This window comes from Lagenorhynchus albirostris, chromosome 3, assembly GCF_949774975.1.
Source record: "Lagenorhynchus albirostris chromosome 3, mLagAlb1.1, whole genome shotgun sequence".
NCBI classification, from domain to species: domain Eukaryota; kingdom Metazoa; phylum Chordata; class Mammalia; order Artiodactyla; family Delphinidae; genus Lagenorhynchus; species Lagenorhynchus albirostris.
In genome coordinates, this window is record NC_083097.1 from 150,751,287 (window position 1) to 150,777,866 (window position 26,580).

Genomic DNA, 26,580 nt, shown 5'->3' on the forward strand with positions numbered 1-26,580 from the left:
TGAGTACTGGAAGTTATTCCTGTAATGGGATAGTATATAGTCAATTACATATGGTGATGTCTGAAAATCACATAATAGCCTCACTTAAAACATCTCCTTAGGGCTTCCCTGGGTGGCGCAGTGGTTGAGAGTCCACCTGCCGATGCAGGGGACACGGGTTTGTGCCCCGGTCCGGGAAGATCCCACATGCTGTGGAGCGGCTAGGCCCGTGAGCCATGGCGGCTGAGCCTGTGCGTCCAGAGCCTGTGCTCCACAACGGGAGAGGCCACAACAGTGAGAGGTCCGCGAACCACAGAACAAAAGAAAATCTCCTTAGCCAGATTTCAAAAAAGCCTGTGGCCATTCCAATATGATCCAACATAGCGGAATATGATAGAAGGAAAATTGGCAAAGAAAGAGACGCTGGTCTTACCTGATGGAAGTGAAAATATCTCACTTTTGACAATTTTGCAAAACCCTATAATTACGTGAATTAATTTCTAGGGTTCTTCATAGGACCTAAAAAGGAACCCATAGAGTTGTGGAACAACAATAGAAGCTGCTGTGATGAGAAGCCCGGGCACCGCAACAAAGAGTAGCCCCCGCTCGCCGCAACTGGAGAAAGTCTGAACGCAGCATTGAAGACCCAACGCAGCCAAAATAAAAATAAATAAATAAAAATAAATAAATTTATTTTTAAAAAAGTAATACTCAGGTTTGAGGCATGTGAAGTATGATGAGGAAAAATTAGCTAATCCTTTCAGAACTTTTAAAATATCAAACTCAGTCTCTAAGATTTTAGCATTATATACAACATCGGTTACTTATTAATGGTTTGGGAAGGCCAATTTAAAATTTTCTGATCTTACTGTATTGAAATTCACGGCCCTAATGTTTTCCACATTGACTATATGAATGATGAAGTAAAGTCAATCATGTATTTCCTTTCCAACTGGGCAGAAAACAAAATTTTGAAAAGTGTTTGGACTACTGACTTTTGATTTCTTCTAAGGCAAGTGTATAGGTAATTTTTATTCCCTGATTAGGAGAAAAATGGTGGAAGAGGGCAGGGTTAAGAATGAAGATTTCAAGAGCGTGAGAGTTAGATGACCAACCAGAGTTCCTAAGGTTCGGTGCCTGTAACTGTCACCGCCGCTTAAGCCTGCCAAATCAGTGGTACGGCTGCTGCCCTCGTATTTGCTACCTCTAGAAACATTCTTGCCAGTAGTGGCGGCAGCGGGACTCAATTACCCCCTTTTCTCACTCTCTCCAGAAGCTCCAGATGGCGTCTTCTGTGGGCAACGTGGCCGACAGCACAGAACCAACGAAACGTATGCTTTCCTCCCAAGGGTTAGCTGAGTTGGCTCATCGAGAATATCAGGCAGGAGATTTTGAGGCAGCTGAGAGACACTGCATGCAGCTGTGGAGACAAGAGCCAGACAATACTGGAGTACTTTTATTACTTTCATCTCTACACTTCCAGTGTCGAAGGCTGGACAGATCTGCCCACTTTAGTACTCTGGCAATTAAACAGAACCCTCTTCTGGCAGAAGCCTATTCGAATTTGGGGAATGTGTACAAGGAAAGAGGGCAGTTGCAGGAAGCAATTGAGCATTACCGGCGTGCATTGCATCTCAAACCAGATTTCATCGATGGTTATATTAACCTGGCAGCCGCTTTGGTAGCAGCAGGCGACATGGAAGGGGCAGTACAAGCTTACGTCTCTGCTCTTTAGTGCAATCCTGATTTGTACTGTGTTCGCAGTGACCTGGGGAACCTGCTCAAAGCCCTGGGTCGCTTGGAAGGAGCCAAGGCGTGTTATTTGAAAGCAATGGAGACGCAACCGAACTTTGCAGTAGCTTGGAGTAATCATGGCTGTGTTTTCAATGCACAAGGGGAGATTTGGCTTGCAATTCATCACTTTGAAAAGGCTGTCACCCTTGACCCCAATTTTCTGGATGCTTATATCAATTTAGGAAATGTCTTGGAAGAGGCACGGATTTTTGACAGAGCTGTGGCAGCTTACCTTCGTGCCCTAAGCTTGAGCCCAAATCATGCAGTGGTACATGCCAACCTGGCTTGTGTATACTATGAGCAAGGCCTGATAGATCTGGCTATAGACACCTACAGGCGAGCTATTGAATTGCAACCACATTTCCCTGATGCTTACTGCAACCTAGCCAACGCTCTGGAAGAGAAGGGCAGTGTTGCCGAAGCAGAAGATTGTTATAATGCAGCTCTCCGGCTGTGTCCCACCCATGCAGACTCTCTGAATAACCTAGCCAATATCAAAAGAGACCAGGGGAACATTGAAGAGGCAGTTCGCTTGTACTGTAAAGCATTAGAAGTCTTCCCAGAGTTTGCTGTTGCCCATTCAAATTTAGCAAGTGTATTGCAGCAGCAGGGAAAACTGCAGGAAGCTCTGATGCATTATAAGGAGGCTGTTCAAATCAGTCCTACCTTTGCTGATGCCTACTGTAACATGGGAAACACTCTAAAGGAGATGCAGGATGTTCAGGGAGCCTTGCAGTGTTATACTCGTGCCATTCAGATTAACCCTGCACTTGCGGATGCCCACAGCAATCTGGCTTCCATTCACAAGTATTCAGGGAATATTCCAGAAGCAATTGCTTCTTATCGCACTGCTCTGAAGCTTGAACCTGATTTTCCTGACGCTTATTGTGATTTGGCTCATTGCCTGCAGATTGTCTGTGATTGGACAGACTATGATGAGCGAATGAAGAAGTTGGTCAGCATTGTGGCTGACCAGCTGGAGCAGAATAGGTTGCCTTCTGTGCAGCCTCATCATAGTATGCTCTATCCTCTTTCTCATGGCTTCAGGAAGGCTATTGCTGAGAGCCACGGGAACCTCTGCTTGGATGAGATCAGTGTCCTTCACAAACCACCGTACGAACATCCAAAAGACTTGAAGCTCAGTGATGGTCGACTGCGTGTAGGATACGTGAGTTCTGACTTTGGGAATCATCCTACTTCTCATCTTATGCAGTCTATTCCAGGCATGCACAATCCTGATAAATTTGAGGTATTCTGTTATGCCCTGAGCCCAGATGATGGCACAAACTTCCGAGCGAAGGTGATGGCAGAAGCCCATCGTTTCATTGATCTTTCTCAGATTCCATGCAATGGGAAAGCAGCTGATCACATCCAACAAGATGGTATACACATCCTTGTAAATATGAATGGTTATACCAGGGGTGCTCGAAATGAACTCTTTGCTCTCAGGCCAGCTCCTTTTCAGGCAATGTGGCTGGGCTACCCTGGGACCAGTGGCGTGCTTTTCATGGATTATATCATCACTGATCAGGAAACTTCACCTGCTGAAGTTGCTGAGCAGTATTCTGAGAAACTGGCTTATATGCCCCATACTTTATTGGTGATCATGCTAATATGTTCCCTCACCTGAAAAAGAAAGCAGTCATCGATTTTCAGTCCAATGGACACATTTATGACAATCGGATTGTGCTGAATGGCATCGACCTCAAAGCATTTCTTGATAGTCTCCCAGATATGCAGATTGTCAAGATGAAATGTCCTCATGGAGGAGACAACGCAGACAGCAGTAATACAGCTCTTAATATGCCTGTCATTCCTATGAATACTATTGCAGAAGCAGTTATTGAAATGATTAACAGAGGACACATTCAGATAACAGTTAATGGATTCAGTCTTAGCAATGGACTGGCAACTACCCAGATCAACGTTAAGGCTGCCACTGGAGAGGAGGTTCCCCGTACCATTATTGTAACCACACGTTCTCAGTACGGGTTACCGGAAGATGCCATTGTGTACTGTAACTTTAATCAGTTATATAAAATTGACCCATCTACTTTGCAGATGTGGACAAATATTCTGAAGCGTGTTCCCAATAGTGTACTGTGGCTGTTGCGTTTTCCAGCAGTAGGAGAACCTAATATTCAACAGTACGCACAAAATATGGGCCTTCCCCAGAACCGTATCATTTTTTCACCTGTTGCTCCTAAAGAGGAACATGTTCGGAGAGGCCAGCTGGCTGATGTCTGCTTGGACACTCCACTCTGTAATGGACACACCACAGGGATGGATGTCCTTTGGTCAGGGACACCCATGGTGACTATGCCAGGAGAGACTCTTGCTTCCCGAGTTGCAGCTTCCCAGCTCACTTGTTTAGGCTGTCTTGAGCTTATTGCTAAAAATAGACAAGAATATGAAGACATAGCTGTGAAACTGGGAACTGATCTAGAATACCTGAAGAAAATTTGTGGCAAAGTCTGGAAGCAGAGAACATCTAGCCCTCTGTTCAACACCAAACAATACACGATGGACCTAGAGCGGCTCTATCTACAGGTGTGGGAGCATTACGCAGCTGGCAACAGACCTGACCACATGATTAAGCCTGTTGAAGTCACTGAGTCGGCCTAAATAAGGACTGTGTGCACAGGAGAATTACCCTGTACCTGAGCCTCAACCTTCTGGGGGAAAGGGAACTACTTTTTCCTTATCTGTACAATACCATGCTGCAGATGGGTGACAGACAATGATAAGAAATAGCACAGCCAGACTTGCTTCCTGCATGATCACGATAGGGAGAGACACAAGAGATGGGAAACTGCTGTTCCACAAGGAGTCTCCATAGAAAATTTGCAGCAGCCAAGTGTCTGGAAGGTCTGGAAGGTAAGTGTGGAAGGTCTGATCTCCCTTGGTCTTCCATGGGATGGATGGTTAGTGTGGAAGGGAGATAGAGATTGCCCAGCCGTTTTGTGATTATCATGGATTGATTGAGTCTTCTGAATTAATATTTTTCTTTATATTTTGGGTATTGGAGCTTTTAAAAATGTTTGGTTTCAGGTATTTTTATTCATGTGAAGTGTATATGATTCTCTTGAGATAAGGTTTTAAGCTAAAATATTCCTTGTTTTAGTTTCTGAACTCTACAGATAAATGGGGACTTTGCTGGTGTAGTCTTTTTATAGGTTTTGTAAACCACTTGAGCCTCTATCAGTCATTTTAGTGTCTGACATAATGTTTGGAACTATCAGTGCTTTGTTGGTTTATATATGATGGCTTAAATTCTTCTCCTGGTCCGTTTCCTTCTTCCCTTCCCCCCACTTTAAAAATTCTCCTGTAACTTGGCTAACAAAAAACCAAGTCTGATTCAAAACCTCCCAGAGTGTTTCTCTTAAACGCATCATCTGGTGCCAAATGAAGATTCTTAGGAATGATTATTAATTCTGAAGGGCACAGTTGTGGTACTGTCACTGATGATAATAATAATGGATTTTGGCCTAGAGTGTTGACCTATTTCACCAGTGTTTTACCGTTGACTGCCCCTCTATGCTGCTTCCAAAAGTCATAGTGTGTGATAAGATTTTTACTTTCATTTCTAAAGTTTTTTTTTTTTTTAGTGAGTCCTGTTCTTCCTTTTTCTTTCAGCAGAAATGAAATCCCAGATAAGTATAAGTATTCAAATATTTGATCAGTAAGTCACAGTAATCTCCAGTACATTAAATAACTTTCATCAAAGAAACATGTTATAGGTAAAAAGCTCTGAAGGACCAGCTATGTATATGATAATTATGTTTCAGATCTTCTAGGGTATTATATATAATAACTTGTCTTCTGGACGTGGTCTTGAAGTCTTTATGGATTCAGCCTCGGTAGTAGCGAACTGCACTGCTACTTGGTTTGGAGTACAAATTAGACTTTAGCCCTCCTGGAGGTTGAGTTTTTGGTATTGAAAACCATAGGAATGAAATTATTGTATTTCAGCAAAGGATCGAGGGCTTGAGGCTTAAACAAGGCAACATATGTGTGGGAAGCAGTCAGCCTTGAGAGCAGGTAAGGACATGCCAGGCATGCGGCCGCTGCTCGAAGGGACTGTCCCTACTTGTTCCCCTCCTTATTCCATTCCATGGGAGATAAATCACCAGGGCCCAGAGATCAGAAAGAGTGTAAAATTTGACAAGCAAAGCTGTCTCCCCCCTGCATGTGCAGGTTATTTTTGATGATTCTGGGTTTATGGGTTTTCTCCCAGGGAAGTTAACCTTGAGCCGAGACAGTCTGTAGATAATGTAAACCACCATCTGGCAAGCTTCCTTTTTCTAGTCTATTTAATCTGCAACTGTAGCATAATGACTTTGGAATTACTGTTGCTGTATTACCAAAATCTTAAACTAGGATATTTTTGACAAATGCGGTCCTTAGTTAATTTTTAGAGCTACAAACTCTCAGATGGCTCTGAAATGACAATTGTATGGCTATTCTTCAGGGTGCTCACAATATGGTAATGACCTTGAGGTATCACTAAAAAGCAGGAAGGTGTGAGTCTTCCTTTGGTTCCGGAGTGAAATGCGAGTTGGAGTTGGAAAAGAGGCCCACAACCAAGTGTTAGAGAAGGAAATGTGAGGTCATTAGTGAAAAACCAGGTTGAAGTTGCTGAAAAAGAGACAAATATCCCAGCCTGGCCTTCATGGAGATTATATTTTATTGATTCTGATAATAGATTATTGTTGAAAAGGGCCTCCTATAAATTATAACCATGCAAAGGCAGCAAGATAATTTTTTTTCCTTTATGTATGTGTTTCTCATTCCTACTCACTTCTCTCTTAGGGGAAGAGAAAATCACAAAAAACAAAATTGTCAAGTCTCAGCTATTCCTTTTCAAAATAATTTTTTTTGCAAAATCCAGTGGAGGCAATAGGTTAACTGTTAAGATTTGTAAGGCTCAAAAAGCTAGATTTTTACAAAGTGTAGCCAAATTTTATTCCATACATAATAGCTTTGGAAAGAATATGTGATGATGCAAAGTTGGAAAAAGGTGGTTTTTCTTCCGTGAATGGCTTCACTGTGTTGAGAGAAGAGGCACAGAAGAAATCAAAGTAATTAAACATGGGGTGAGTTTTCCTGATAGGGGACTCTAGTGCTTTAAAATAGACTAGATGATCCTAGGGATAATCTGAGGGTAGAACAGACCAATGCCTCATTTCCAGTCTGGTACCCTGGAAGAAAACAGTGTATTTCTTTTGAGGTCTTGAGAGGTTTTTCTTCTGTTTTGTTTTGGTTTTGGTTCATTTTGTAATCAACCTTATTAAGGTATCATTTACATACAATAAAATTCAGACATTTTTAGTCAACGGTTCAGTGACTTTAATTAATGTATACATTTGTATAACTAGCACCCCCATAAAGATAGATAACAATCCTAAAACCCTAGAAAGTTTCCTCCTAGGCTTTTGCAAAAGTATCCCCATCTCCCACCCCAAGGCCACCACGGATCTGCTTTTTATCTTTAGAGATGACTTTTGCCCAGTTTAGAATTTCATGTAAGTTGAATAATACAGTGGGTGCCCTTCTGATCTGGCTTCACTTGCTCAGCATATGGTTTTTGAGATTCATTCATGTTGGGATGTTTTAAACCAGGACTTTAGCCTGGGTGGCTGATGTTGTCTTGTGGGACTCGAGGGACATTGTTCCAGCTAATGATTAAGAACTCTCCAGACAATGGGGGCTTCTTAGACAATGGGTGAATTTCCAGGATGTCCGGCCCCCTTCCGAGAAGGAGGGAGATAAACAAAATGTAAAAAAGGTATCTGTCAAAGAACCAATCAGGAAGCCTGGGACAGGTTCCCTCTCTGGTCCGAACAGAAGCTAAGAACCTATCATTAAAAATCACAATTGAATCCACACTTTGCATAACAGGAAATTAAGACCTATAAAAATGCATGTTCACGCCCTGGGGGGGTTCCTTCTTCGGCCTCCTGCATGAGGACCAAGGAACGCCGGTGCACTGGCCTTCAGTAAACCTCTTGCGTTTTGCATCGGCTTCCGACTCTTGTTGTTTCCTGGGCGAGTCGAAACCCCTAGGAGACCGCGAAGGTCTAACATTTGGGGGCTCGTCCGGGATTCCACTCACCCCGGACCACAAGAACATCGGGAGTTGGAGGTACCAGGTAAGCTCGAGCTTGATTGTCTGTTTGTCCCTTGTTCTTTGTGGGCCATTATCGGAGGAAAGCCGTAAGAATCGGCTTATTATGGAATCTGTATCGGACCTCTGGCTAGGCAGACGTGCTAATAGCCGGCGTCCATGAGCCCTAGGAGACACCCTGGTGGCTCATCTGGAAGGAGAGGCAAACTCTGTCTCCCCTTCACTCGGTTTCGGCAGTTCCCTTTGTGATAACTGCCATCTGAAGAGGTTTCGGTTTTGAAGCGAGCTCGCGGCGGCCCATACGTATATGTGTTTCGTGGAGTTCTAACTGTTTCTGTATTGTGGTCTATTCTTCTTCTCTGACGGACGACAATGGGACAAACTATGACGACTCCTCTTTCCCTTACCCTAAGCCATTGGACCGAAGTTCGGGCCAGAGCCCATAATTTTTCGGTAGAGGTAAAGAAAGGAAAGTGGCAGACTTTGTGTGCCTCTGAATGGCCAACATTTCAGATAGGATGGCCCCCTGAAGGATCCTTTTTATTAGACAAGATTAGGTTGCTGAAGTCTAAGATATTTAATATAGTACCCCACGGACTTCCAGACCAAGTACCATATGTCTTGGTCTGGGAAGATTTAATTCTTTCCCCACCTCCGTGGGTCCGACCCTTTGTTTCCTCAACAGGTACGTCCGCGCACACATCAGCAGCGTCGGAGATATTAGCCCTAAAGAGAAACCCCAACACGGAAAAGCTACCCGGTGCCCCAGATCCACCGAAAGCAATTTATCCTGACCCGCAGTCCGATTTGCTTCTTTTGGATTCCCCACCCCCTTATCCTCCGGCCCAAAATCCCCTACCACCTAGAGGACCCCCAGCTCCACTGCCCTCGGCACCAATGGAACCATCCATGGTGGAAGAAGAAAGGGGTCCCTCAGCGGGCGCTAGGAGCCGGAGGGCTATCTCCCCGGACTCCACTGCCCTACCTCTTAGAGAATATGGCCGCCCCGATGGCCAAGGGAATAGACCTCTCCAATATTGGCCCTTTTCCTCTGCAGATCTTTATAATTGGAAAATGCATAACCCAACTTTTTCCGAAAATCCACAGGCCCTTACCGCTTTAATAGAATCCCTTGTTTTCTCCCACCAGCCCACATGGGATGATTGTCAGCAGCTGCTTCAGACTGTCCTAACGACTGAGGAGAGGCAACGGGTTCTTTTGGAAGCCAGAAAAAATGTATTAGGCGCCAGTGGGCAACCTACCCAGCTGCCTAACGAGATTGATGCTGGTTTCCCACTCGTCAGGCCAAACTGGGATTTCAGTGCCCCGGAAGGCAGGGAGCGCCTGAAAACGTATCGCCAGGCTCTGGTGGCGGGTCTCCATGGAGCGGCCAGACGGCCCACTAATTTGGCTAAGGTAAGGGTAGTAACCCAGGGGCCCCAGGAATCGCCAACTGTGTTCCTGGAACGTTTAATGGAAGCCTTTAGACGCTTTACCCCTTATGATCCAACTTCGGAGGAACATAGGGCTACTGTAGCAATGGCTTTCATTGATCAAGCGGCCCCTGATATTAGGAAGAAATTACAGAGGCTAGATGGCTTGCAGGGATTTTCGCTTCAGGAGTTAGTAAAAGAGGCAGATAAAGTATATAACAAAAGAGAAACCGAGGAAGAGAAGGAAGAAAGAAAGCAGAAAGAGCAGGAAGCCCGTGAAATAAGACGGGATAAGAGACAGGAGAGGAATTTAAGTAAGATACTGGCCACTGTGGTTGGAGGAAGAAATATAGGGGATAGAAATAGGCAGGAAGGGCGAACGGCAGACAGAAGGCGGCCATTAGACAAGGACCAATGTGCCTACTGTAAAGAAAAAGGACATTGGGCGAGAGAATGCCCTAAGAAAAAGAATGGAGGAAGGCCAACCAGAAACAAAATCTTAACATTGGAAGAAGAAGACTAGGAAAGTCAGGGCTCGAACCCTCTCCCCGAGCCCCGGGTAACTCTTAAAGTGGAGGGGGAACCTGTTCAATTTTTGGTAGATACCGGAGCCCAGCACTCCGTCCTCCTCCACTCAAAAGGTCCTATCTCAGCTAAAAGGTCATGGGTGCAAGGAGCCACTGGGAATAAACAATATTCATGGACCACACGAAGGACAGTAGATCTTGGGATTGGACGAGTAACTCATTCATTTTTGATCATTCCGGAATGCCCCTATCCTTTGCTGGGAAGAGACTTGCTCTCCAAAGTGGGGGCTCAAATTCACTTCCAACCAGAAGGTCCCACCATAACTGACAATAAGGGAAGATTACTCCAAATATTGACTATGAGATTGGAAGATGAATATAAATTATATGAAAAACCTTCATCTCTACGGGTTAATGTCACAGATTGGGTAACTCGGTTCCCGCAAGCCTGGACAGAAACCGCTGGTATGGGGATGGCTAAAAATCGGCCCCCAGTACTAGTGGAACTCAAGGCAACTGCCACCCCAATAACGGTTCGTCAATACCCCATGAGTAAGGAAGCCAAAGACGGCATCCGTCCTCACATACAGAGGTTGCTGGAATTGGGCATTCTGGTAAGATGTCAATCCGCGTGGAATACCCCTCTTTTGCCAGTTAAGAAACCGGGAACTAATGATTACCGACCAGTGCAAGACCTGCGTGAGGTAAATAAACGAGTGGCGGACCTCCACCCCACAGTACCAAATCCTTATAATCTCTTAAGCACTCTTCCGCCCCAACATACATGGTATACTGTTTTGGACCTTAAAGATGCTTTTTTCTGTCTAAGACTTTCTCCCCTCAGCCAGCCCTACTTTGCCTTCGAATGGAAGGAACCAGCATCAGGAATATCTGGCCAACTGACATGGACTCGTTTACCTCAGGGATTTAAGAACTCCCCTACCATCTTCGATGAAGCTCTTCATCAGGACTTAGCGTTATATAGAGAATCAAATCCACAGGTAACGCTACTTCAATATGTTGATGACATCTTATTAGCTGCTGAAACCCAGGAAGATTGTATCAAGGGAACTGAAAAACTGTTAACAGAGCTCGGAACCCTGGGATATAGAGCTTCAGCCAAGAAAGCACAAATATGCCAACAACATGTCAGTTACCTGGGGTACCTGTTAAAAGGGGGACAAAGATGGCTCACGGAGAGCAGAAAGGATACGGTGGCCCAAATTCCGGCTCCCAAAAACGCCAGGCAAGTTAGAGAATTTTTGGGGACGGCCGGATTCTGTAGACTATGGATTCCAGGGTTTGCCGAGCTGACAGCCCCATTGTACCCCCTAACCAAAAACAGCACTCCTTTTGTTTGGGGCGATAAGGAACAACGGGCTTTTGACCAAATCAAACGAGCTTTACTTTCAGCTCCAGCCCTAGGACTGCCAGATGTAACCAAACCTTTTCATTTATATGTGGCCGAAAATAAGGGCATTGCAAAAGGAGTATTGACTCAGAAATTGGGTCCCTGGAATCGCCCAGTTGCTTATGTGTCAAAAAAATGGGACCCTGTGGCATCAGGATGGCCCACCTGTTTAAAGATAATCGCTGCAGTAGCCGTTCTGGTCAAAGATGCTGACAAACTAACTTTAGGACAAAATCTAACGATAACAGCTCCTCATGCCCTGGAGAATGTAATCCGTCAACCACCGGATAGGTGGCTAACTAATGCCAGGATGACCCATTACCAAACCCTGTTGCTAAACTCAGATCGCATCAAGTTTGCTCCAGCCACAGGACTCAATCCAGCTACCTTGCTACCTGATCCCGATTTAGAAGGCTCCACCATCATCCATGATTGTCAGGAAGTGTTGGCTGCAGCACACGGTAGTAGACCAGATCTGACGGACCTACCCCTTCCTGATGCTGATTTTACTTGGTTTACTGATGGGAGCAGTTTCCTGGAAGGAGGTAAGCGTCGGGCTGGGGCAGCCGTGGTAGACGGAAAACAAGTCATCTGGGCAGCTGCACTACCACAAGGGACCTCAGCCCAACGAGCTGAATTAATTGCCATGACAAGGGCATTGGAGATGGCAGAGAATAAAAAGGTAAACATCTACACGGACAGTAGATATGCATTTGCTACCGCTCATATCCACGGTGCCATCTACCAACAGAGAGGGTTGCTAACCTCAAGTGGCAGAGAAATTAAAAACAAAGACGAAATTGTGGCTCTATTGGTTGCACTTATGCTTCCCACTAAAGTTAGCATCATTCACTGCCCTGGACACCAGAAAGACAATACCCCAATAACTAGGGATAATAATATGGCTGACAAGGTGGCCCGAGAAATGGCATCGGGAGAAGTCATTTTAGGACTGTCAGATAAAGTTCCCGAAAAACCAGGCAGCGACGAGGAAATCATCCCGACCACAACCAAAGGAACTTTGTCCCCTCAGCAAGCAGAATCCATGTTACAACAGATTCATAGATGGACACACCTGGGGACTAAAAAAATGATATCCCTGTTACATAAAACCGGGTACGGAACCCCTGGATTGACAAAATTAGCTGAACAAATTGTACAGGAATGTGTTCCATGTCAACAGGTAAATGCTCACAGGGGAAAACTTGAAACTGGAAAAAGGCTCAGGGGAGACCGCCCAGGAACTTACTGGGAGGTGGACTTTACCGAAGTACGTCCTGGAAGGTACGGTAATAAATACCTCCTAGTTTTTATAGATACTTTTTCAGGATGGATAGAAGTCTTCCCAACGAAGAAAGAAACAGCTGCTGTGGTAGCCAAGAAGATCCTAGAAGAAATTTTTCCTCGATTTGGGGCGCCAAAGGTAATAGGGTCCGACAACGGTCCAGCCTTCGTCGCCCAGGTAAGTCAGGATGTGGCCAGATATTTGGGGACTGATTGGAAATTACATTGTGCATATAGACCCCAGAGTTCAGGTCAGGTAGAAAGAATGAATAGAACTCTAAAAGAGACCCTAACCAAATTGTCCTTGGAGACTGGTGGTACAGATTGGACGGTGCTCCTTCCTTTAGCCCTGTTCCAGGTTAGGAATACACCTTCCCGGTACCATCTTACTCCTTTTGAGGTGCTATACGGGGCCCCACCTCCCCTTCTCACCTTAGGAGAAGAAATAAAACCAGACTGTCAAAATAACACTGACTTGTATGCTAGGCTATTGGGACTCCAACTGGTCCAAAAGGAGATATGGTCCCAACTCGCCGAGGCCTACCAACCAGGAACACCGGGAGAAACTCATCCTTTCCAAGTCGGAGACTCCGTATACGTCCGTCGGCATCGAACCCAGACGTTGGAACCTCGATGGAAAGGACCATACACCGTCCTTCTAACCACCCCAACGGCCATAAAAGTGGACGGCATCGCTGCCTGGATCCATGCTTCACACGTGAAAGCTGCACCAGCGGCGGCATCATCAGGATGGCAGGCCCAAAGAACCGACAACCCGCTCAAACTCAAGCTTCTACGAACCTAAGACTTATAATTTTGGTTTTACTGCCTTTACTGACTGTAAGTGATTTTAGCCCTCACCTGCCCCAACGTCTAACTTGGCAGGTAATTTCTCAAACTGGAGATATAACCTGGTCCATTAGCCATACTGCCCCTCCCTGGACCTGGTGGCCAGACCTTTTTCCTGATGTCTGTAAACTGGCCATAGGAGCTCCCTATTGGGATCTAGAGAGTTATTATGATCAGCATAATTCTCCGTCCCAACTTCTAACTAAAGCTGATTACTCCGGAGAGGGTTGTAAAAACCAGGTCCGAAGAAGTTGGCTCAGAACCCTCTCCTTCTATGTATGCCCCGGGTTCCATTGCCCCCGATCCCTGAATTATAAATGTGGGGGAACTGAAAGTTTTTATTGCCAAAACTGGGGATGTGAAACCACAGGAGATACTTATTGGAGACCTACCTCAACTTGGGATTTTATTACAGTAACAGCCAACTATACTCATACTCCTTATAGGGGTCCCCAATCCCTAGTCCCCGAATGTTCAGGATGGTGCCACCCCCTCAAAATTTCCTTTAGTAATCCTGGAAAAAAGATAAAAAATGGATAAATGGCCATTCATGGGGCATTAGATTTTACAAGAATGGATATGATTTGGGAATATTGATGACCCTTAAGCTAAAAATTGAGACTCCTGCTCCTGTGTCGATAGGCCCAAACCCTGTAATTAGCTGAACTTTGTCCCCTCAGCAAGCAGAATCCATGTTACAACAGATTCATAGATGGAACAATGTCCCTCGAGTCCCACATTTCCCCCTTTTTCTTGTGACTATTGATTCCAGCCCCTAAAAATAATGGGACCTCTGGGCTGAAAGAGACAACGATTAAGCCTGGAACCCCCCAGGATAGAATGCTTTCTTTGGTGCAGGCAGCTTTTACGGTCCTTAATGCTACAAACCCGGAGGCTACAAAATCATGTTGGCTCTGTTATGCTGCCCCTCCCCCTTATTATGATGCTATAGGATATAGTTCTAATTATACTAATGTCAGCTCCCCGGACCATTGTCGATGGAAACAGGAAGGGAACAGTAAATTAACTCTGTCTTCGGTTTTTGGAAATGGTACTTGTGTAGGAACACCTCCCCAGTCCCATCGACACCTTTGTCATGATTTTAGCCTCCCTTCAGGCTCGGGATATCTTGTACCTCCCCAAGATGGATGGTGGGCATGTAACACGGGGCTAACCCCTTGTGTTTCTCTAGAAGTTCTCAACACTTCAGCTGATTTTTGTGTACTAGTGCAATTAGTTCCTAGACTTATCTATCATTCAGATTCGTCCTTTCTAGACGAATACGAGGGAAGAAAAAGATGGAAAAGAGAACCTATAACCCTCACGTTGGCCATGCTCCTAGGACTAGGAATAACTGCTGGGATAGGAACAGGAACCACAGCCCTCATACAACAACCCCAGTATTATGCAAGTTTAAGACAGGCTGTAGACATCGACCTTCGAGCATTAGAAAGTTCCATAACTCAACTAAAGGAATCACTCACCTCACTTTCAGAAGTGGTGTTGCAGAATAGAAGAGGTCTAGATTTGCTGTTTCTTAAGGAAGGGGGATTATGCGCCGCTCTAAAAGAAGAATGTTGCTTTTATATTGATCATTCAGGAACCATTACCAAAACCATGGATAAACTCAGGGAACGCTTAGATAAAAGGCAAAGGGAGAGAGAAAACGAAAAAGGATGGTTTCAATCATGGTTTGATAAATCCCCCTGGTTTACCACCTTAATCTCTACTCTGTTGGGACCTCTTATTGTTTTATTGTTGATTTTAACTTTTGGACCATGTATTCTAAATCGCTTGATAGCATTTATTAGAGAACGTATCAGTACTGTACAAGTTCTAATGCTAAGACAACAGTACCAAAGTTTACGAACAGAAGATTGAAATTCCATGATTGGAATCAATAGTCACAAGAAAAAGGGGGAAATGTGGGACTCGAGGGACATTGTTCCAGCTAATGATTAAGAACTCTCCAGACAATAGGGGCTTCTTAGACAATGGGTGAATTTCCAGGATGTCCGGCCCCCTTCCGAGAAGGAGGGAGATAAACAAAATGTAAAAAAGGTATCTGTCAAAGAACCAATCAGGAAGCCTGGGACAGGTTCCCTCTCTGGTCCGAACAGAAGCTAAGAACCTATCATTAAAAATCACAATTGAATCCACACTTTGCATAACAGGAAATTAAGACCTATAAAAATGCATGTTCACGCCCTGGGGGGGTTCCTTCTTCGGCCTCCTGCATGAGGACCAAGGAACGCCGGTGCACTGGCCTTCAGTAAACCTCTTGCGTTTTGCATCGGCTTCCGACTCTTGTTGTTTCCTGGGCGAGTCGAAACCCCTAGGAGACCGCGAAGGTCTAACAGTCTGAAGGCACCTATAGGTACATCTGAGTCTCTGGCATTGTCACTGTCTGTTCTTGGCTCAGTATTTTCAACTTTACTAAGAAGCACAAGGTTGAAGTAAGGAAGATCACTGTCAGTATAATGGAGGTGAAGTGGGTTCTGTTATATAATATTCTCAGCATAAATTGACCTGCTTGGAATCATTGTGTTGATAATCGACAAGGATACGCTTCCTCCAAAACCTTGATACTATAAAACTTCTAAAGGACGCTGTCCTAGGACCCTTCTTTTAGTTTTCATATTTTGGGAAACATTTCTGGAAAATTCAAATGCTCGCAACCTGAGAGAAGCAATTATTCACCTGAAGGCTAACTCTGCTAAAGTTGAGTTGTCCGACCTTTACATACTGATAGAAGCCAAATAGCCTTGCAAAACAATGCTCTCTTATTGGATATAAGCATATAGATTGTTTAAGATGGATGTGTATATGCAGTAAAGTTAAAAAACAAAGAATCTTTGAGTTTCCCTTGCTGGGTTTTTTTATTTTTTCATTTAAGTTTCTATAGCATATGCTAATAATTCACAGTAACCTCAGGTTAGTTTTAGGTCCACTCTTTACGTAAATGTTGAAGTACTCCATACCCACCTTTTTTCTACCTTCCTTCTTTTCTTCCATCTTTCCTTTCTAACTTCTTATAATCCATTATACTTAATCCTGCATTTGCTGAGGTGGCAATTAGTGTAGGAAAATACTGTGAAATTTTGCTGTTCAGAATGCATGTTGACCAAATTCTATATTGAGAAAAGGTCTGAATTTACCCAGAGTAACCCTTTCTCAGCGTCTTTGAATAAAGGCCATAGAAAGTGGGCTATATATAGTATCCTGACAGGTATGTAGAATTCATAGCAATTGCCCTCAAAGAGCTTACCTAGCGTAGATGCATATGAATGCATTTAATAATTGCTTTATTGGCAGCAGTGCCAACATACACAGTCTATTTTGTTTTATATCATTCTCATTACCTGCTCTTTACCACTGTATACATTGCTAATGGCGTGGTTTCTATGGCTTGTGAATTTCACGGCCAAATAATACGTAATTTATTGCACACTTCAGTGTAGAAGATGGAGACTTCATAACTTTTCGTGTGCTCTTTGCCCCTTTGGAATGTATTACACTGAGATCAAAGTAATAAATTTATTTCAAATGTGCATGATAGGTAGACATCAATTAGGACTGATGGGCAATATTTCTTCTTCCAGCAACATAACAGTTTTTAAAGACGAAGCCATTGAAGGTGGAGTTACTGAACATGGGACTCAGTTCACTGGGATCCTTCTTAGAAAAATAAAGGACAACTTGGATTGGATTGGTGTGGCTTATTCAAGTAGTAACTAATCAGCTACATCTTGGTGAACTTAATTTGTCACAATCGTTTGGTATTTTATTAACTCTCTTCCCCCGACTCTCACGAGAACGGATCATGAGTATCTTAAAACATACTAAGTCGTCTTCCATCCCTGTTAATCTAACTACAAAAGCACACTTTCCTTATCCAATGCAACTTACTGTCTTTTAGAGTGGCTGGGGTTTTAATTCTCTACAGAATTAAAACCAGCAAAGAGAAACATTTTCAAGAGCCACCACATTGTAGAGCCTTAGAAAGAAGACTTTAGATTTAAGGACAAATATATCATTTTATAGCTAAAGCACCTGAGGCCTAAAGTAGGCAGGTAACCATCGAGGTCAGGGAAAGGGGTGGAAGATCAGGTTTCAAGCTGAGAAAGAGTCTACAGGGACTCAATCTGAGCAGGTCAAAAACTGAAAGGAGACCACGAATGTTCTGGGAAGGCTGGCATCTGGCCTCTAGTGTGGGATTCAGATGGGGAGTGGTTCCTGGGGGAACTGAGCTTCTGCAGTAGGCAGAGAAGTCCACCTCATCTCCGGAAAGTGCCACTGACATCAGGGAGTTGAGGGGAAAGAGCAATGAGTTCCAGTCCACCTGAGAAAGCAGGCCAGTCTGATTAACTCTGAATTTAGGCTTGTTTCAGATACTTCTTGAGAAAGAACTTGGACAAGAGCAAGTCCCACGCAGCCTCTTTTAAATCCATGCCCAGTATTTTCTGGTGGAGCTGCTTAAACCCTCCAAGTGACTCCAGTATTTTAATTTCACTCTGTATTTAATTCCGACAGTTCTATGATTGATTATTTAATGGGCAAATAAGTAGGGTCACAAAAGAGTGTGAATGTATTTTACAGGATGAGGATGGGCGGAGTGGAGCAGTCTGGAATGGGACACCAATAAAAAGGGATCTTGATAAAGTAGAACGTCTATTAGAAATGGAGAGGAATTCGCAAGGAAATTAGTGCCTGACACCACGCCCTTCTCTCTGCATGTCTAGAAGCTAGTTTCTAATTCTATTTTCATAGGAGATGTGCCTGTGATGAATTGTCTTTTACCTCCACACGATTTATCACATGGACATATTGTGAAGTTTGTGTGAGAGAAAGCAAGTATTAGAATGTGTCTTGCAAGCAGCTATAAGCACTGCCTGGAACAATCTAGGATAGAAGGGAAAGGAAAGGAAGGTGGAAACAAAGGAGAAAGACAGCTAATGATGCTGGAGTCTCTCGCTGGGATTTGTGGTATCTCTTTTTGAAACTAAGTACAGAGAGTCAGAACTTGACTGATTGTTTCTTGATCACGGTTTGTTTTCATTTTTGCTTTTTTCTTGCTCTCTCATCAGTTATTCCAGCCAGTGCCATGTCATTTTCAGTTTCAGTAAGCATGCCTGTCTTGTTTCCATTTGCATTATTCATGCAAACCTTGATTGAACTGATGACCCCGAGTTATCACGGAAACATTAGATACACCAGTGGATACATTTCTTAATTTTAGAAAAAAATTACCAAGTGAAGGTTAAAATAACTCCTATTCAATTTGTCATTTAAAAAAACTTCTCCTAACATACAATACCTCATTGCCTAACAATGCCAGATAAATGAAGAATTCCTATGTATTCATGAATGCAGGCTAGTCTGTATATCTTTTGGCAGGTATGACCATTACCGAGGGTAATGGCCTTGTTTGCTGGCCATGTTCTGTCTCCTAGAAAGTTGTAGTTTCTGTTGTCTTTCAGTTGGTCCATTGGATATCAGAGGTGAATTTATAAAACTATACTTCCCTTTACGGTTACTTTGTTTTGTTTTGTTTTGTTTGTTTTACTTGAAGTATAGTTGATTGACAATGTTGTGTTTCAGGTGTACAGCCAAGAGATTCAGATATATATATTCCTTTTTCAGATCCGTTTCCTTTATAGGTTATTACAAGGTATTGAATATAGTTGCCTGTGCTATACAGCAGGACCTCGTAGTTTATCTACTTTATACATAGTATACACTTACTTTGTGTGATCCATGCTGGTCAGACCACATAATTATTTTCACTTCTGATATAATTTTTTCAGGTCCAACCTCAAATCTTTGATGAGAAGATATTTTAAAATAAGTTTAGCATGTGTGTGCTCTAAATCCAACAGTAGTTATTAGAGATATGATTTTGCACTAGGTATTCCTCTCTTTTTTGTTCTTGGCCAACCCATTGAAAATTCGTTTTTATTTTCTGGTTGGTTTGCTAGATGTTTATGACTATAATAAAAGTCTTAAATTTTGTCTCATATCTTAAAGCACAATCTGAATTAGCAATGGATATTGTGCTATACATAGGGGCTGTGATATAAATATAGTTTCTAACTTCAAAAACATATAACCTAGAAGGGAACACAGACACATATGCAGCAATTATGGCAACTGCATTTGTTTACTAAGTGAAATAGCACTGAGATGGATAAAGTGCTAGCAAGCCTTGAACAGGCAAATCAGCTTCAAAAATAGATGCGCAGTTCTTTAAAAATCTTTTTAACATTTTTCCAGGTACATGTAGAATATAACTTAGCATAAAAACGGTATGGGTTTGAGGATATGGGGAGGGAGAAGGTTAAGCTGTGACAAAGTGAGAGAGTGGCATGGACATATATACACTACCAAACATGAAATAGATAGCTAGTGGGAAGCAGCCGCTTAGCACAGGGAGATCAGCTCGGTGCTTTGTGACCACCTGGATGGGTGGGATAGGGAGGGTGGGAGGGAGACAAAAGAGGGAGGGGTTATGGGGATGTATGTATATGTATAGCTGATTCACTTTGTTATATAGCAGAAACTAACACACCACTGTAAAGCAATTATACTCCAATAAGGACGTTAAAAATAAATAAATAAGGAAAAGAAGACTGACTCATCCAATTAAAAAAAAAAAAGAAATTCTCTTGTCCTGGATTCAAGAGAAGGGATGAAGTAAAAGGATGAGGAAGAACAAGAAGAGGAAATGTGAGCGTAGAGAGGGTAGGAGGAAGAGCAGAAGGCAAATAAGTGTATGTGCTTCCCTTGCCATCCCTGACTTTTTTTTTTTTTTTTTTTTTTGCGCTTCAGGAAAACCCAAAAGCCAGAGAAGAGCACGGAGGTGGTCACCACTGCATGTGAACAAAAAGGTGGAGAGAAGAGAATGGTGGTAATCTGCGCAGGCAACTGGAGGGTGACCTGAGTGCATCTCGCCAGGGAACAGTCCCTGTTCCATAGAACCCCTGAAGATGCCAGGCTCTTATGTTTAGATGGGGGGCCGAAGGCGTCTGTGGGGTCACCACATACATCACTCCTGGAGGTGTTGTTCACATTGTGTTCTTTGTAAAGAGTGTCCCTGGTAAGGTTCAACATCTCCCTCTGCAGGACCCAGCCTTGCCCTCGCAACCCGCCGAGGTCAGCAGGCAACATCCCCAGTAAATCACCAGGTGTGGTGAGATATCTGGAGTGGCCCTGGTACCCCCCAGTTCAGGCGTCCTGGGGAAAGGGTGAGGAGGACAGAGGCACCGGGGCTTCTTCTCACGCAAGCAGACAGCTCACCTGGCCCAGCGCTGCTGCATCCCTGTGGGCACGCGGTAGCCCTGGCATCCGGTAGGGGACACTGCAGGTTCCACACCTGGCTGGGATTTGCCCACCCCCTGGGGACCCCTCAGCCTCTGTGGAGCCCCACTGAAGGGCCTGGGTCACCTCATGGCACCATTTCTCAACCTGAGGTTCTATAGATTTTCCATAGATGTGTAAAAATTGAATACAACACACACACAAAATGAAGGCAATTCAAAGCAATGCTAATTTAGGATGAGTTAAAGGGCCAGGATTCCAAGTTAATTATGACCTTAAAATTAGATAACAAATACATCTGGTTTTATTACATGCTGAAAAGCAGTGTCTTCTACAAACTTTTCATGTTGGGATATAGCAAAGCTATAGAATTTATGATTCTATGACCACAGCATCAGGGTATTTTTAAATTAAAAAGCACAGGCAAGTTTGGCTGGGGTGTTAAAGAAAGAAAAATGATTATTAGGGGAAAAGGGAACATTGCGGTTCTCTGCCCACTTCCACTGTGCTGGTCTCATGATGGGCCGTGTTGCGTGTGGGCTGGAGGGACAGGGTCACTACTCCCACCTGTGTCATCAGACCTCCCACTCCTCACAGCGCCCAGGTGGGAGGGACCCACACTTTTCACCCTGGAGCCCCAGAGCCTCCCCTTTCCTCTGCATCACTTTCACTGTTCAGGGGACCAATCACTTGAATGCCGCCCGGCCAAATGCCCAGGTTAAATCGCCCCTGTAGGACAGGTCTCTCTGCTACCAGAACACACTTGGCAAAGAGCAGCAAAGAGGCCCCAGTGCCCTGGGGATGTGAGCCCTGGGGGATGTCAGGGCCCAAAGTCACTTGCAGGGTCTGAGTAGCCCCCTGGGTCCCACACACCGACCCCAGGGAGCCCACCTCCCCACTGACTCCAGTCCCTGCCTTTGTGTGGCAGGTTCTGGTCTGACACCTGTGACGACTGTGACCTGGAGGCCTCAGCCTGAGACTCAGAGGGGATGGAGCTTGTGCAGCGTCTGGCAGCTTAAATGAGACACGAAGCCAAGGAAGGAGGGCCGCCTCTCTGCTCCCCCTCCGCTCCTGAGTCAGCTAGTGAGTGCCGGTTACTTCCTGTCGGAGCTGTACAGATTTAGCATAAATTTTAGATATAGGTCTTACTTTTAACAGTGAAAGGCTGTTACATCAAGCAAAATTGATCTCTTTTTCTTTTAAACATTTCTATGTAAGATAACACACAAGTATAGAAAAGCACCCTCCGCAAAGGGAGGGCTCAGTGAATTACAATGGGCGCTGCACTCTGGGGAGCAGTAGTTTTTCCCTCTGTAAAAGCCCAGATGCTTCTGAGAAGCTCCTCAGCTTCCTTACTCTGGCCCGACCTCCACAGCGGAAATCCCAAAGAGACTGGATTCTCCCAGCCCTCCAGCACCCTCCCCTACTTTCTGATTGTGCTGCCACACTCATTTTGAGTTATTTGTGTGTAAATCACTGCACTTGGAATATACGTGGAGTAACTGATTTCATTCTTATAACCGAATAAGTTAGCACTTATTCTTCTCCCCTTCTACAGGGGGCAGCCAGGGTGCTGGGGACGTCCTGTATATTGAACTGGGTGTTGGTAACAGATGTGTTTATATTTACAAGCAACCATAAAGCTCTACGCTTAAGATCTGTGCCCTGTACAATACACCAAGGAAACTTCAATTAGAAAGAGATGCCAAAAAAATTTCCCCACAAAACAAACTTCAGGGCCAGGTGGCTTCCTCTGATTTCTACCAAACATTTAAGACAGAAACGATGCCCGTCTCCTACACACTCTTCCAGAGAACAGATACAGAGGGAACACACCCACACTGCTTTCATCGGACCAGGAGAATACTGATGTCGTACCCGCAGCAGATATTACAGGACAGGAGAAATTACAGACTAAACACTTCTGAATGTCGATGTCAAAATCCAAAAGCAAATATTAGCAGTCTAAATCTAGAGGTTTTCAGAAAGGAAGGAAACTGGGATTTCGTGGTGGTTATTTCCAGTGGTTGATGTGAACAGGATCACTGGGTGTTTGGGCGCTGCTTGGGAACGTGGAGAGAAGGGACAATGCCATCGGGTTAGTGGAATGAACGTTTGGTGACAGAGATTAGGAGGGCCTGGGTCATCCTCAGAGACAGTCCTGGGATGGAGTCTCTAGGCTGTGGCTATGGAGGGGTCCCTCTAGAAGGGCATGGGCCTCTCTCCTGTGCCACTGCAGGGTCTAGGGATGGATGAGGAGTTTGTAGGGGCTGGATTTTGATGAGGAAGGATGAGCAGGGAAGGTGCGCCCTCAGAGCCAGTGCAGCCACGGCCCCTCCCCAGCCAGGCCGTAGCCCAGGCTACTCCGACAGTTGCTCACATCAATAGTCAGGCGACAGTGGGTCACGCCAGCTTCACCCACTAAACCACCAAGCACAGCCCAGCAGGCCACTGTCCTCATTAATCAGCACTACCTGTGCATCCAGGGCTGGTTGTTGAAGACCAAGCTAATTTGTTAGAGATGTGCCATGTGGGGAACTGGCTTGGAGAGACCAGGGCTCTGAGCCATGTGGAGACAAGCCGACCACTGGTCAGACCACCAGGAGGCTCACCCAGTGTGTGAAGACGCTGAGGGAGGAGGGACGTAGATGGGACCCCCTGATCCTTCAAGGGACCTTCTTTCAGGGATATTTAAGAGCTGTGGGGTCAGGGATCAACATGTAAGGGGGGCAGCGGGTCAGGCATGGGCCCTCCTGTTGGCTCAGACCCCTCCTGTCCTTGGAGCAACCATGGGGCAGGCAGGAGGATTGGGGGCATGGAGGGAGGGGAGCCCTGGGCTCAGGGGTCCAGAGCACCATCTAGAGGATTCAGGGGTTGAGGGATTTCTGTCCCAGGGAACCAACTACATTCCTGTCCCACATCCATCTGTCATCAGCTTTGCGACTCCGGGAAAGTCACTTACAATCTCAACATTTTCGTGCCATGTACCATAAAATATGGTTCACAGCACCTGCCATGAGTTCCCCACGGGGCTGATGTGGGGATCACAGGAGGTGATGACAGATATTCTTCACAAGCTCTAAAACATCACACCCATAACCTTCCCCACTCCCCTGCCCTGTGGCATCCAGGTCCCCTCTCTGGAGGCAGCACTACCACATTTCTTGCTTATTCGTCCAGACATTTAATATTTGCACACTTAGGTAGCACTTACGAAGTAACCATCATTTTTCATCAGGGTCTACCTGATTTGCTGTATTAAGCTTCATCATGTAATACTAATAAGTGGGCCCTCTTAACATTTCCATTATCACAGAACAAGGAACTGAGGACAGAGGGTCTGCATAACTTTCCCAAGTTCATGTGGCTTCTGGTATGATTTGAATCCAGCACCAGCCCCCACTCTGTTGGTCACTGTGCTGTGCTCCCTTTCTGTATTATCTCACTAAATAAAGTCATGTCCCCGTGCAGTCAGCCTGCTGGCTATTTTAAGTGCACACCACATTGCAACACCCTCTTCTCAGCCCAGCTTCGATTCACTTGACTCCCCTAGACTCCCCTAGGAGGCTGGTGAACAAAGAGAACAGACGTGTGACCTGCGAATGAATTGACACCTCTGCATGGTCTTCTCCCAGCAACTTATCATTAGTTCTCTCAGTTTTTGTTGTGTTTTCCTGGATCATGACTCGGGTACCAAGAAGAAAAGGAAGATTATAAAGGAGTCAAACACAGGATGCACAAGAATGTCATCTGCGATCAAGATAATCTGCTGGCCATCCGCAGCGGTGGTTCAGGCACATCAGAATCAGCATCTGGCCAAACAACAGGGTAGGGACACAAATAGCACCCCCACTAACCACTCCATTGAAGGTACTGTGGAAATTATACCAGCAAGTAGATTCAGGAGAATGGCTGTAGTTTGTACAGCAGAGCCTGGATCTGGCTGAGGGAGGATTGGGCAGGGAAGGTGCCCACTCAGAGCCGGTGCAGCCACTGCCCGCTCTTAGCCAGGCCTCAGTCCAAGCTGCTCAGATGATTGGTCAGTTTCTAGTCAGTGAGACCCTGGGGGCCTGTAAACCTCATCTGTTAAGCCACCAAAACACCAGCCCAGTAGACCCTGTTCCCAGCTAATGAATATTAACTGCTCATCATCCAGGTTTGATCAGTTGAAGATGATGCTAATTCTCTGTGCAACTGTCATGTGGGCAGTTGGTTTGGAATGTCCTGGGTTTTGAGTCAGTTAGGGAGTCAAGTAGACTACTGGTCATTCAGGGTGGTCACCTGACCACCAGGAAGTCTCACTGCAAATCAGCTGCTAGAATCAAGTGCTGAGGGGGAAGGGAGGGAAGATGCACACACATTTGGATACCCCGGTCCATCAGGGGGTCTGCATTTGGGGGAAAGACATTGTATTTGGGGTCAGGGATTGAAACGTAGAGCCAGGAGGTGGGTCCAGATTTGAGCCATTCTCTTGGGCCAGGCACCTCGTCCGAGTACCAGCTGTCTCCCTGCAGCATCCTTGGGGCAGGAGGATGTGGGAAAGGGAGCGAGGAGAGCTCTTGGTTTGTGTATCCAGGGCATGATCTCATGTCCATGTGTTCAGGAATCTCTATCCCTCCCCTGCCTCAGACCCATCACTCATCAGTGTTGTGACTCTGGGCAAGTTACTCAATCTGTCTAAATTTCAGTGCCCTGAACCATAAAATATGGGTCACAGCCCCTACTCTGCCCACCCCACAGTGCATCACAAGAAATAATATTCTTTCCATGAGCTCTAAAACTTCTTACTCATGTCATCAATGTGAAAAAGTAGGCTCTATCCTCCTGTTTGTAGCCTCCTAGGTGCCCTTTCTGGAGACGACCTACTTATTCTTCCAGGCATTTAATACTTGAACATTTATGTAGGTAGCACTTATGAAGTACCCATCATTTTTCTTCAGGCTTTGTATTTACTAATTTTTAGCCTCAGAACATAATACGAATAAGCAGGTCCTACTAATATTTCCATATCCCTGGCCAGGGAACTGAGAAACAGAAGGGCTAAGTAACTAACCTTCCCAGGTACACGTGGCGTTCAAATAGGATTTGATTTCAGGCCATCAGGCACCAGCACCCATACTCTCCCTCATTGTGTTGTGCTGACTTTGTACTTGTCTCATGTAAATAAAGTTATTTTCCCCATGTGATCAGCCTGTTGGGTATTTTAAGTGCACGCTAAAATGCAAGGTCCATCTTCATAAGCCCTACTTTGATTCAGGGGACTCCCCGGGCAGCTAGTAATAAGGAGCTCTGAAGTTTGACCTGTGAATAAGTTAAGACTTTTGCCAGGAAGATGTCAACACCTCTCACTATTGTGAATGTATTTCCTAGGAACTTGTTTCAGGAATATGAAGAGAAAAAGACAAGGATTCAAACCAAGGATACATATGGGGATTGATCCTCCGTGAAGAAAATATACTGGCTGGCCCTCACCGTCATTCAACAGCTCAAAATGAACATCTAGTCCCAAAGGGTTGAGCCTCAAATATCATCCCATACAAGCCACTCCATTGAAGTCACTGTGAGAATTCCATCCTGAAACTGATCAAGAGTAATGACTATAAAAATGTTGTCATATTATCCTTTGATTGAGATATAATTCACATTCCATCAATGCACATTTTTTTTAACTGTGTGATTCAGCTGCTTTTAGTGTACTCAGGTTTTGCAATCAACATCTCTAATTCCAGTACATTTTCATCATCCCCAAGAGAAACCTCATACCTAGTATCAGTCATTCTCATTCTGTCCTCCCCTTTCACCCCAGCCCTGGGTCTTTCTGTCTCTATTGATTTTCCTATGCTGGACATTTCATATGAA

At 44.8% G+C, this 26,580-nt stretch overlaps 1 protein-coding gene and 1 pseudogene across 1 annotated transcript; both read left to right on the plus strand.

The window, feature by feature from the left end:
* Window positions 1-1,261: 1,261 nt before the first annotated feature.
* Window positions 1,262-26,580, plus strand: LOC132517305 (UDP-N-acetylglucosamine--peptide N-acetylglucosaminyltransferase 110 kDa subunit-like; annotated as a pseudogene).
* On the plus strand, window positions 8,273-13,389 carry LOC132518603 (uncharacterized). Its single transcript, XM_060146575.1, is given in 1 exon segment — window positions 8,273-13,389. A coding segment is annotated over 1 exon segment (5,088 nt). The 3' UTR covers window positions 13,361-13,389.